Source organism: Rhinolophus hipposideros, assembly GCF_964194185.1.
Source record: "Rhinolophus hipposideros genome assembly, chromosome: 13".
Taxonomy (NCBI): Eukaryota; Metazoa; Chordata; class Mammalia; order Chiroptera; family Rhinolophidae; genus Rhinolophus; species Rhinolophus hipposideros.
In genome coordinates this window covers 23,441,844-23,455,550 of record NC_138059.1, presented here as the reverse complement: position 1 = coordinate 23,455,550, position 13,707 = coordinate 23,441,844, and the positions used below count along the sequence as shown (strand labels likewise).

Here is a 13,707-nt window from a genome sequence, read left to right as displayed (position 1 = left end):
TATTAAAAATAAAAAAAAAGGGAACATGAAAGCAGGTGTTTTGTTACTATTAACTGTACTTCCTTATGTATTTCTTTTTTAAAGAAAACATTAGTTAATATTTACTAAAAATATACCATGTTTTATTTGCTATGTACACAAAATAGTGCTTGGCGTCCAATATATACAATATAAACTTAACTATGCCCAATTAAGGCCACCGTGAGTAAGACTAAATACAATCTGTAAGGAATAGACTGTTTTAACAGAAGAATGATGTTGGAGTACACTGCAAAAAACCAAAAACCAAAAAACACACGCATATCTTCAAAGAAATTCTGCTAATAAGAAGCTATTAAAAGAGCTCTTTGGGGACACACCCAAATGAATTGCAAAAGGTCACACACAACTCCTTCCCTCTGAAATGAGATAGATACAACATACAAATTAGCATATAGAATATCAAGTCATTAGATGTTGCTTGTCAAGGCTCCCATGGGAAGGAAGAGGGGAAGGCAGTGGTATGCAGGAAGGAATAGAGAAAGTAGGTAAAAATGGACAGGTCACTTTGAAAACAGTTCCCAGTCTTTTAATTTCACAGATTGGTAAAATCCAAAGAAAAACATGAGGGTGAGTGTGAAGAACCCATCAACTATCATGATCTTTTTTGTTATAATACAAATGAAAGGAAAGCCAGGCTCTCAAAGGATAATCTTTTATATTAATATTAAGTAAATTTAACTTCATGTAAACTCACGACGTTATCCTTCTTTAAAAACCCAGTATCTTAGAATATATGCTCTTTACAATTAATGCCTTTGGTACAGATTTGGGGAAAGTGTCTCTGGTTTGCTGTTCTGAAAAATGTAATTTTCAAATTAAATTGCATTGTGTTTGAGTAACATCTTCCTCTACCATTTCACTACCAGATTGTAAGAATTCCCCTAACTCTGCATGTCTCCTTTCACATTAGTGAATGTGATGATTTATAAAGAAGACAAGCTAATGCAGAATGATCACTGTAAGGTTATAAAGCTATGGTGGTAACAGACAGCTCTAAATAAGTTTAGTTTCCTTCTAGCAGAGGGTGGAATCTGTAATGTTTGTATGTACTCTGGTCTCTGACTTAACTGCCATGATTAAGCAACCAACACATATTCTGGCCTTAGTGTCAACGTGGCTGGATTTAAACCAGCTATTTCCCCCTGCTGGTTGGACTGTTTTACATTCTCTACCTCACAGCCTGCAGCTTTAATGCTCCCCACAGTACCAAACCCATTTATTTCTCATCCACAGACTGACCTCCTATAGCATCATTAACACGCCCCCCAAAGGCCTTGCTCCTGTCAATTTTAGTCAGCGCAGCACTCAAAGCTGTCATGGGGTTTGTCAGGGTTCTGTAGGAAAAGAAAGCAAAGAAAGAAAAGGCACCAACCCAAAGCTTGGGGAATCACCAACACAGGAGGTTGAGGCCCGGGAATGGAGGGAATCCTAGGAAGAGATAGGAAGCAAAGCTAAAGATGGAAAGGTAGGTTTTAGGCACTCATAATTAGTTGCTTCTGCCACTCAATTCTCAGCTAGTTAATGGCAGATGGATCAATATCTACTTTTCGATTTTTATGTATAGCATTATGGTCTCGGTGGTAGACAGGTCTCCTAGGAAGGAAGGATGATCCAGGAAATGGGTCTTGAAGAGAGTGATTCATGACCAAAATTAATAATTTTATTGGTTTGTTAAGTATATTTTCTAAAATATATTTGGAGTTTTTGTTTTGATTTGACTTTTTTTTTTTTTTTGATAACACTATTCATCCTGAAGTCAGTTAGAGAGAAAATGATTATGTGGAGAGGAGATTAGGATAAATGTGGACTTGAGTTATGTAAACAAGCCATGTCAGTTTGAAATGATATCCCTGGGGTTCATCCATACTTGACCAGAGTGATTCCTGAGCTCCAAATGGAGTGAAAGTAAACAGCATTACACTCTGCAAATATGACTTCCGTTTCTGAAGATCTAAACTGCCCCAGTTTGTCAGTTTTCCTTTTGTTTTTTTCTTTATCAAGCAAGCCATCAGTGGGTTTCCATTTTAAACTAGATTCATATTATTCCAACAGCAATAAATAAGTTTTAAAATATAATATTTTGATAGAATATTTTTTCAGAACCACATAGATCATCTGAGGCTTTACAGAGAAAAAATTTTAAAAAGTTAAGTATTTCTAGTATGTAACTTACGGATGGAATTCTTTTGCAAAAGTATGTAAATCCAAAGATGCATGTTAAAAACCCCTGAAAAATGTAGTTACCACTACTAAATATAATGAAATATTGTATTCTGTTAAATGAGAGCATTAATCATAGTATCTTAATTCACACATCCCTTCTCATACATGGGTTAATCTTCGAACTACGTTTTCTTAATAAGTTCTAAAACTTATCCACTATGAAACATTCTTCACTAATCATAAGGCAGTCACTGCTTTAAATTTTACCCAAATTCTTAATACTTCTCAAAGGATTCAAGTCCTTCTCAGTCCTGTGCTTCAATGTGTATAACAGGCTCTGCCAAGTGATATGGTGGTACCTTCAGGAGCTATGAAGAGATTTGTGCTTTTACCAAATATGCTCAGAACTTTAAGGAGACTTCGTACTCACGCGCCAAAACTGATATCCCTACTTCATCTTATTAAGAACCATCATTTATTAAGCACCTCTATAATAAGTCAGGCTCTGGTCTAGGAGTCCATTTAGGTACGTGCTCTCATTCAACCTGACAGTAACCACACATGGTAGGTATGATCCTTCCATTTTATGGGTGTAACAACTGAGGCTTAAGGAGATTAAGCAACTTGCCCAAGGTCACACAGTTTGTAAATGGTGGAAAGACCAGGGAATCAGCTGCGGCCTGGAGGATTACAAAGTCTGTGCTCTTCTTTTTTCTCTAAACTACAAGGCCAGTCCTGGGATATAAACCTCCTTGATCTTGATGTTTTGGAGTTGCTTTACCTTTGGGGGTTCCATAAATAGAAGTCCACAGACTTATAAAGGTTGCTAGTAAAAAATGCAAGCTTATACATTTTCTAGATTTAACAAAGGAATACATTTTTTAAACAGTCCATGTATATAACAGGAATACATGTTTTCAAACAAGAAGTTAGATTTTACATTGTAAATTATAAACTAGAGTCATATAAAAACAGATGTGAAGTTCCACTGGGTTGAGTCACATGAAATTGCTGTATTTGTAGGTCAGAACAACCCAAAAGATGCAACTACAGACAATTCACCCCAATAATAGAAGTCTAGTTCTAGGCTCTACGGGACCAGATGTAGGCCCATTCACAACACACCTGCAGTGTACACACTTCATGCCTGTATGTGGCCTCTCGTGGATACAGTACCTGAGCAGAAGCTGTTGCTGCTAATGGTCCTTGCTGAGCGCCCAGAGCTGCTGGGGTTGAACTCTCTGCTCTCTTCCTCCGAGAAGGGAGACTCTGAGGCTGGGGACACTTTGTGCTGCTGCTGGGGCAGATGGGGCCGAAGAATCAAACGGGGAATTCGGCTTCGGGAAATCTCCTTCTCATGATGCTGCCCTCTCTGCTCCTTCTCAAAATTGGACATCAAAAGAGAAAACAAAAAAAGAAACTTGTTTCCCTCTCCGAACTTCTCTGCTCCTTCTGGGCTCGGTTTCTAAGAAATCACATGTCTGAACATTGAATCTTCACAGAGTAGTTCTTATCACAGTGGCTGAAATGAGATCCAACACTCTTCTACTGAGCTAACCCTTCTCATCTACTGAAGAGCACACACTGGTGCAAGGATGAAAATGGACACACACACACACACACACACACACACACACACACACACACGGGCCCATACACTTCCACCGCTGGCAGAAAGGCCATCCCACTCTTCCATGCCATTCCTGACTCACCTTCCTGCTCTAGCTTTTTCATTCACATTCAAGCTTTCGGCTCTCTCAAAGGCTTTTTATTACTCACAGCACACTACTTGATTTCCTCTAGACTTCCATTTTGCTGTCCCTGAATTAGCTGCAACAATTTGACTTCTGTTTTCCCATCTCCTCACAAAGTAGACCCCTGTACCTGGAACAATTCTTTCCCGATAGATCATGCAGCCTTATCTTTCAAATCCCTCCTCTTCCGGCCAGGATCTTAATTATTCATTAATATCCTGGTACACAAGGCTTGTTGCCAACAGAAAAGCAAACAAAAATCCAATACCCGGTAAGATGGCTCCACCTTTTACATCATGTTTAGCTTTTGTTTTCCTTACAGGACACCCACGAGAATAGATTTTTTTTTCCTCTCTCTTTAAAACCACAGCATTAAATATAGAGGGCCGTGACTTGGTTTAAAAAAAAAAATCCATAGAAGTAATATTTTGGCAGTGTTTTTCCACTTTTAAAGTGCTTTCCCAACCATTATCTCATTTGATCCTTATAACCTAGGCCACCGAGAGGACACTAATTTGTGTCCCTATTTACAGATGAGGAAACTGAGGCTAAAAGAGGTGAACATGCTTAGCCAACACAGCATGTCCTCTAGACGCAGAACAGGCCTGCACTCCAATGCTTTTCCAGGTTACCATCACCCTGCCTTATTAAAATGGTTTCCTAGGAGGATCTCTTTACAAAAAACCCCACTGCTCCCTCCAACCTCTGCAATTGGAAATGGGCTTTGGATTAGGTAACAAACACTATTTTGAAACATGACCTCCTGCTCCTTTCCACGCTGCTTACCAGGAAGGGTCGCTGCCAAAGTAAACATCTCTAGGAGGCCCGCACAGAGCAGGAATTAGGGAAAGCCCAGCCGCGAAGAACTCCTGAGGTTGCTCAGGCATCCAGCCTATCCAGGGGCGAGAGCCGCACCCAGTGTCTGGGTTTGTTCTGCACATCGGTCACCCAGCAGGTATCACACGTCTGCCACTGGGCTTGGCATACTGCATACCCTGAACCAATACGGTCTGGGGCGCTGACATGCCGGAGTCCTGATTTCTCAGTCACCAATACATGAAAACGGTTTTATTCACATCACACACACACACACACACACACACACACACACACACGACATCAATTGAGAGCTAGATCCCAAATTCCCAATTTCAGGAGATGGGATTAACCCTCCAAAGGCAATGTTTCAAATCCTTGTGTCAACGCCCCAAATCTTGTCCTACCGAAGCACCTACCCACGTCCCGCGTCTCATCACTTGAGCAAATGTCCCTCGCTTCCCATCCTCCCCAGCACCTCCTTGTCCCCGTTTACCCCACTCTCAACGCCACCCCTCCAGCTCGCACCTGGCCCTGCTCGCCCTGCAGTGGTCACCTTCCCTCTCCCTCCAGCGCTCGCGCACACTGCCACCCGCGTCCGCACCCCGTGCCTTCCTTACCTTGCTCTCTCGTAGGGGTCCCATCGCGCTGCTGCCCTCCGGCTCCCCGCGCCGCCGCTGTCGCCGTCCAGGAGGCACCTGCTTGCACTGGGGCGAGAAGACTGCGGTGAGCTGGCGCGGGGTGCAGGAGGCGGCTGGTGCGGGTCCCACGAGCCGCCGCCACTGCCACGGTTCGCGCTCCGCCGCCAGGGCGCACCCGTCCGCCCCGCCCCGGCCGGACACGTGGTGCCTCCGCCGCCCGCTGCTGCCCCCGGGGCGCCGCCCCGTTCCCCCGGACCTCCCTCACCTGCCGGCCCCGAACGAGCCGTCCGTGCCTCCGTTCACCCCGCCCGCCCGATTTCGCCGCTGGCACTTCCCCCGGGTGCCAGGCGCCCCTCCCTCTCTGCGGATCCTGACCCGAAGCGGGCAGGCGAGGCTCCGAGCATCTGCAGCCGGGGGGTTCCCGACACCCTTTTTTTGGCACCTGGTATCCGGTTGGAAGGCGGTGCACGTCGGAGGGAAGAGCAGAGAAAATCTGCGACATCCCTGAGACCCAAAATGGAGAAAGGGAAAGTTTTTCCCTCATGGCCCCTCCCTGCCCTCTCTCTCGGTTTTAAGTCAGCACACGGCTCCCCACAATTACCTCCCCCGAGAGACACAGGGCGGGTCCCCCTCCACCCGGACCCCAGCCAAGACAGTGCTGCAGGACTGACACAGCATCTGGGTTCCAGGATCTCAAAGGCTGCTATTCCCCTTGGGTGGTTTGCATCAGAAGGGCTTTGGGTTGGAAGCGCAGCGCCCCAGGCTAAGAACGAGGAGGCGGTTCCTGCGGGCTTGGGGAGCCAAGCTGTTTAGGGCAAGAGCAGCCTTTTCTCCAATTCTGCCCAGCAGCCGCCAGAGAGCGAGCCCTAGGCACCCAGCTACAGGAAGGAAACGGCCCCTGAATTTATGAAGGGTTCGGGGTACCACTTCCCTCCTTTCAAGCTGAGTATCTTTGTGCCTAAAGTTCTTGACCTCTCTGAACTTGACCTCTCTGAAATTCATTTTCATTCTCGCAAAAATCTAATGATAATAATAATAATAATAATAATAACTACCTCAAAGTGTAGCTGTGAGGATTAGATGAGGAAAACAAAAGAGCTGTACCCAGCAGACGGAATAGAAATTTCCAAAGGGCAGTTAAGTCACCTTCAGGCTGTCCATTCTACTTGCTGAGGCCTCTTACATGACAGGCAGAAAAAGTATTTGTGAGACAGACAAATTTGTTCAAAAAAGCTCCAAAACCTGTCCAACTGAGGACTTAGAATAGGAATCATCAGCTGGATCATGGGCCTTGATTTATTACTATACTTGGTGTACTGAAATCTTATCTGGTGATGGAATTCAACACGTATAATAACTTAGATGCCATTTACTCAGAATTGGAGAGCATTCTAAGCAGCAATATCAGTGGGGAACAGTCTGATCCTCACACCCAAGTGTCCTGCATGATCCTTAAAAATCGTATTTGAACCTCCAACATCCCCATTTTTCTGCTCTCCAAATAGCATTTGTCTCAGTCTTCGATTCTCAAAGTCTACAAATGCACAATATGTCTAGAGAGAGCCTGCAGTCAGGATTAGTGGAATCAATTTGTCTTTTTCCTACATTTCCAAAGGAATTTTACTCCATACATCTTCATACCTTTTCAATCTACTTAGCTCTCTTAAGCAGTGGGGTTGGTGATCCTAGGATTTTTCATTTGGGAGGAAAGCATGATTAATTTATACTTTCTATATCCATAGCTGTCCTCAGATATGGATGTCAGGAAAGTGACGGTCCAGGATGACTTCTATAATTTATTATTAGGTTGGTGCAAACGTAATTGCAGTTTTTGCAATTATTTTTAATGCTTTAAACCACAATTACTTTTGCACCAACCTAATCTTTCCAAAATTATGAGCCCGGGAACATATACTGTGAGATAGGAATGAACTGTTAAGGTCAAAAGGTGCTTCTGAGTTCCCTACTGAGAATTGAGAATTGAGGCTTGGGGCCTAATGTCAGAAGCATCTTTCACTGATCTATCCAATCAGGACCTCAGAGTCATTCTTGGCTTCTCCCTCCCGTGACCCCCACATAGCAGCCATCACCAAGTGATCCCCACACTACCCTAATAATAATGTCTTGCATCTGATTACTTCTGTCTCCTGATCAACTGCATGATCTTCATTTAGCGTCTCAACCACAAACATCCTGGATTATTGCAATAGTGATCTAACTCAAGTTGTCTTGCTTCCAATCTTGCCTCATTCCTTTCTCGCCAGTTTTTCAAATTTTCCCCACAAGGCCTTTCTGAAAGGCCAAGTCATGTCATACTTCTTCATTAAAACCCACTAATGACTTCCTGGTTATCCTCTGAATAATATTCAAACTCCTTAATGTGGCACAAAGGCATTTCATGATTTGTCCTTATTTACCTCTCCGATCTCATTTCTTGCCACTCTTCTCTCTCTACCCTGCACCCCCTGCCTTCACTACCCACTGGTCCTCTGCAAATGGATACCCCTCAAACTAGAATTTTCAATTCTCTGGAGGTATCTGTTCTTTTTTCCTCTAGACTGTTGCACATGATGGTCCTTTTGTTTAGAACACTTCTTGCATCCCACCCACCCATCCTCCTCAACTCCTTAGGTTACATTAAGTTTCATTTTAGAGATAGCGTCTTCCAGGAAACCTCCCCAAGAAGGGTCAGGTGCTCCCCTTACATACTTCCAGGACACCTCATATTTAATTTATTCCAGTAGAGCTGTTATGCTCTTGTATCAGAATTCCCTATTTATTTGTCTGTCTTCACCAGGGATTATTGGCAGTGTCTGGTACAGGTCCTGTCACGTGAATAGTCAAATGAATGAATACATGAATGAATGAATTCTATAAGACCATAAGGGGCCCATCAGTACAGGATAAAGAAAACAGACACAACTTCTGCTCTGAAAATGACTCAGGGAAAGCTGCCTCATTATGTCTTTGTATTTGATGATGGGGTGTGTGCCTAAAAAATCCAACATGTGTTCAATGAAAGCTTTTACTGCAGAAGTGCAGGCAGTGAGAGGCTGTGTGGTAGCCCTGTTGTCACCATAGCAACCCTGCTGAAGGAAAGGCTGATGGTTTAGTGTTCAAATGCTTCTTAGCTCTGTACTTTTGGAACCCAAGCCTGTTTTTTCACTGTTCTAACAGGCAAGTTTTACAAACGATAATATCTATGTTGCCTTTAATTTTATTCAAGTGTTTCTCATGTCATCAAGAGAAATGTCTTACAACGTTTGGATTATACCATCAAAGAGATATAATCTAATACAGTATATTATATTCATCTTCATCTGCTTTACAACAGTCTCATGCGTCATTTTCAGTGTCTACTTACATACTCATTGTCTGGTTTTGTAGTTTTGTGGCTTTTCCGTTAGAAATGAATGTAATGCTGGTTTTCAGAAGCTATCAGTTGCTTCTGAAAGCTCGGACTCTTCAAGATTATAAATAAGATCCCTGCCCAGGCCTGGGGAGGAACAGGGGAAATAGGGTATTGCGGATTGGGAGAAAAGAAATGTGTCTATGCCCCCAAATCTGGTATAAATTATTTGATTCTTTATGTGAAATTGATAATTAAATGATTCATACCTTTCATTTGCACACAACTTTATATTTTTAGATCTCTTTCACATATATAATCTTCTTTGAACCTCACAAAAATCCTGTGAGGTGCATGTGGCCAATTCCTGAAACCAGATAAGTGATACAAGACAGGTTTTCATGTACAGGAGCCCCACCATCACCACCCTTGACTGCAAACTTCACAGAAAGACAATACAAATGCACTGCCAAAGAAAAAACATCTGTACCATACAACCGAGACACCGTGGTCCCCACATCCACTCTTCCTCACAGCTCACCTGAGTATACTGGGGGCTTTCTGGGACTCAGTCAGGGCTGACAAAGCACCATCTCCTAATCCTATAAGCTGTGCGAGCAAGCGCTGCTGTCTCTCTCAGTGACCCGATGTTGTGTGATCTGCACAGCAACAAGAAGCAGCTGACGTGCTTTACAACACGTCATGAAGAAAAGAAACTGCACTCTGGGGCATCCTGGGATTTCTTTTTTTCTTTTTTTCCTTTTTTTTTTTTTTGTGGTAGGGTGCAGACCTATGTTTTTCTTACCAGGGAAAGTGCTGTCCGTTTTCCCATAAAAACATGTGTGAGTGGTCAACCCTCCTCTAATTGTATGTGTTGTTACTATATGGTTAAAGGATTTTGATGTTGTAAAACTGTCGTGAGTAGAATTCTGCAACATCACTTCCTGACGAGGGGTAGAGAGGGGAGTGGGTACCGTGAGGCAAGGCTGGCTTTAACATCCACTGGGTTCAGAGTGTGTCAATTATCTCTGCTCTGCAAATGAGTTTTCAGTCAGAGGCATCTCCCAGATGAAGAACAGGAATTAATGGCAAGTCCAGGTGAGAAGGCAGAGGTTGGGGCCTTTGAAGATTGGTAAGGATACAGTCTTTTGCTTGCTCGATGAGGAAGCAGACATGAGGTAACCGTCCAAAAATGCTCTCTGCTGGTTATGGCCTTTTGCCCATTTGTGCGGATAGGAAAGATACTAGCCAAAGATGTAAGTATAGTGATTGTATTGAACAAACTGAAGACACATGGTTGGATAAGCAGGTGTAGACTTATTGGGACAGATTATAATGATTGAAATTAAGACACCCTGGAAAGTATGAATGTAACAGTTTCCATCCAGATAGCAGAAACTGAATTTGACATTTACCTAATGAAATGCTTCACATGACTGGACAAGACAGGGAGATGTGTGGGTCTTACCGACTCACAAAAAGGGCAGAGAAAGTTATCTGTGAGGTAGGCATAAGAAGACCTAAATCCAGAGGCTGAATTCTGAGCCTGAGAGAAAAACACCTTCCTTTCCCAAGAGACCGGAAAGTATGAATGAGATGGACAGGGCAGTTGAAAACTACCTGAACCCAGCAAGGGACAGCAAGGGACCTAGACCAGATGAGAAATGCAGGCCAAGATGCTTCTCAGATGTGGCAGGGGCAGAGCGGGTAGCCAAGGTTAGAGGCTCTGAGGGATTCATTCAGCATCCACAGTAGTCTAGGCTTAAACAAGGAATTTATAATCTGGGTTCCCAGAAAGCAGATCTGTGCCTAGATTTGAGTTACATTAAGGTAAAAAAAACTGTTCTCCATTGTATCATTTATTTCCATGATTTAGTACTTGTTTTCCCTTCAACTTCCTGGTAAACATACTTTTCAATTAAACACACACACACACACACACACACACACACACACACACACACACACACACACACACACACCCCAAAACAATTCTGCCTTTATTTCTGCTAAAAGATGGGGAGGGAGAAAGAGGAGGATTTTGAGATCCTCTACTCGAAGGGCAAGAGCGATACATACTAGGAAATGGAGCACAGCGCTCCTAGAGGCCAACTACTATAATGGCAGCTACTGGAGCCCAGGGGAAACCTGGAAGCATTGAGCTCCTCTAGACGACCTGATGATGGGGTAAAGGGTGAGGGGGGCGTTACCTCTGCAGTCGTGGAGCTGAGAGCAGTTTTGATTGCTACTTTATGTCTACCTCATAGGCCATCCCTGTGATCCATTTTCCCTCATCCCCTGAAGTCTTGTGACTTAGTGAGTAAATATAGCCCTTGTCATGTGGTTGTAGCTCCTCTCCAATTCACTGCAGAAAAATCTGTAGGAAAACAAATCCACAATTTGGGAATCTGGCCTATGTTGTTTCATCTGTTCATGCGTCCTATCTAGCTATTTATAGAATGCCGATTAGTCAAATGGGAAAATAATATTAGGTCGGTGCAAAAGTAATTGCAGTTTTTGCAATTATTTTTAACCTTTTAAGCTGCAATTACTTTTGCACCAACCTAATACTAAAAAAAGATAATTTTAATATTTTATTTTTTAAAGTACTAAAAACACATCATCAAGATTTTGGAAAGTAAAAGGAAATCCTTACTCATCATCTCATTGCCCTAACATCAATTATCCATAGTCTTTCTTTTAACATTTTTGTGTATTTGTTTTCAGGATTATCTACTGTGCAACAAAAACAGCACTATTAAAAACAAGAATAAAATTCTCAGGGACAAGGCATGTGGGGCCTTTTGACGCCATCACATCTGGCTGTTTCTGGATGGCTTTGGTAGGCTCCCATGCCTATTTTTTTCCTCAGAAGTTACCACCTCTATTTATCCTCTGATTGGGCACTAGTCTGGGATATGAGCCTCTCTGTCCTCCTACCACGGCTGACAAACTGCTGGGGCTGCTGCTGGAAGCTCAGAAGCTGAAGGACAGCTTTCCAGGTCTCTGGCCCTGGTAGCATCTGGACCAGCCAAAGGTTTCAGAAAGACCTGTCAGTGGTATGATGGAGAATTGGCAAATTCAAGGCTGAAGAAATGACCTCAACTCAAAGGCTTGCAGAAAACCACCTATGTCCCTTTCTATTGGAAGCTCAGCTACTGGCTTGCATAATATGATTTAAGGGAGTAATGTGAAATGAGTTTCCCAAAGTCTGCAAAGAGATCTGTGATGAAAAAAAAAAAAGTAGTTTAATAAAGGACATGGATTCTCAAATCCCATAGGCCTGGTGAGTCCTTCTTTGCCTCTTTCTGACGTGCAACCTTAGGCAAGTTGTTTAACTCCTCTAGGACCCAGCATGTGATAAGTACATGTTAGTTAAAGGAAGGAAGAAAGGAAAGGAGGAGGGAGAGATGGAGGGAATGAGGGAAGGGAGGAGGGAGGGAGGGATGGAAAAAGGGAGGAAAGGGGGAGGGAGGGAGGGAGGGAGGGAGGGATAGAGGGAGGGAGGGAGGAATGAAGGAAGAAAGGAATGAAGGAAACAGAGGGAGCGAAGAGGGAAGAAAGATCAGTTGGCACCAGTTAATGTCTGTGGGCAAATTATCTTCTCTGATCCTCATTTTCTCACCTACAAAATGGGCTTAATAACAGTAATTAGTTCATAATACTGACGTAAGGATTAGATAAGAATACACGCAAAGCCTACCAATTACATCTGGCACATGGTTAGAGCTTAATAGATACCCTTTCTCCCTCAGGACCAACCACCATTGCTGCCTCCTGCTTGCTTATTTCACATTCTCCTCTTCCTAAAGATTTTCATTTTAACTTTTATTAAAGGTAAACAATAAGTTTTTCCTCATATGACTTGTGAAATAGAAAGAAACTGAATTTATTATTAGAAAAGATATTGACAGGACTTTTCTTCCCAAAGGTAGATTAAAAAGGTAGAAGACATGATAAATGGCATGATACCTCTCATTCATTCATTCATTCATTCATCAATTCTGAGCCAGGCACTGGGTCAGGCTCTGGTTCCAGAGTATTCAAAGATGAACAGTGTTTCCTCAAGTATCTCAGAATCTAATAAAGACATGGGCATGGTCGTCAGCCCTTATATTACTCATTGTGTTAGTACAATGACAGATGAATGTCCTGAGGGGTTGCCAGCATCTGAATTAGACTGGGGTCTGAGGCTTTCAGGGGTGAGTTTTGAGATGAATTTTGAAGGATAAATAGGTCATATAACCTTCATAATTCCTTTCTTTATCTCTCCTCTCTCCTCCTCTCCCTTACTTCCTCTCCCCTTCCCTACCTTCCCCTCCTCCCTCCAACTCTAAATCTTCTTTCCACTTCCAGAGATTTCAGCTGCCCTACATATTGGTCCACAATAGATACCCTTAGATGCAGAGATGATTCAGGTTTCCCTTGAAGCTTTATTATCTGACTGTAACCTTCTGGAAGAAAGGCATTTTTGCCTCAGAGTTGTCATTACCTAGCACAGCACCTAGCGCCTCATTCAATATTTTGTTAATTATTTAAAATATTTGTTAATTATTTTAAATTTTAAGAACACTGTGCTATACTGCCACCTGTTGGTTCATTAGTGAAATTTTCTTCTGACAGGTAAAGTCTCGGTTTGCAACCAAGTCAGTCTTCAGAACAAACCGTAGTAGTAGTGCCTTTATTCAAACTTTCAACACTTTCAGAAAACGTTACAAGTTTAAGGCTACACATCACTGAATATAAATAAACAGAATCAATATTCATAGGTTATGGGATAATGAGCAGGTGCTTTGTGGTATGATAGCCAATGGTTCCAAATTACTTTTCTCTTTACTTTTCTCTACCTGCTGAGCCGCTGTAGATAAGGTAAATCACATGTGTGAGTCATATGGTAAGCGATATCCAGATAGTCCCTACCTTATCTATTCCCAGGTCTATT

General features: G+C 42.8%; 1 protein-coding gene across 17 annotated transcripts in view; it reads right to left on the bottom strand.

The window, feature by feature from the left end:
- The window catches only part of SYBU (syntabulin), a 109,701-nt gene that overhangs the window by 63,894 nt on the left and 32,100 nt on the right, over positions 1-13,707 (bottom strand). For 2 of the 17 annotated variants that reach the window (XM_081069873.1, XM_081069875.1), the window contains exons 1-3: positions 9,307-9,437; positions 5,396-5,482; positions 3,382-3,586 (exon numbers count right to left, since the gene is read on the bottom strand). In XM_081069873.1, coding sequence (XP_080925999.1) covers positions 3,382-3,586; positions 5,396-5,419 — 229 coding nt within the window. In that variant the 5' untranslated portion in view covers positions 5,420-5,482; positions 9,307-9,437. The other 15 variants (XM_081069886.1, XM_081069877.1, XM_081069890.1 and 12 more) reach the window with 14 other exon arrangements.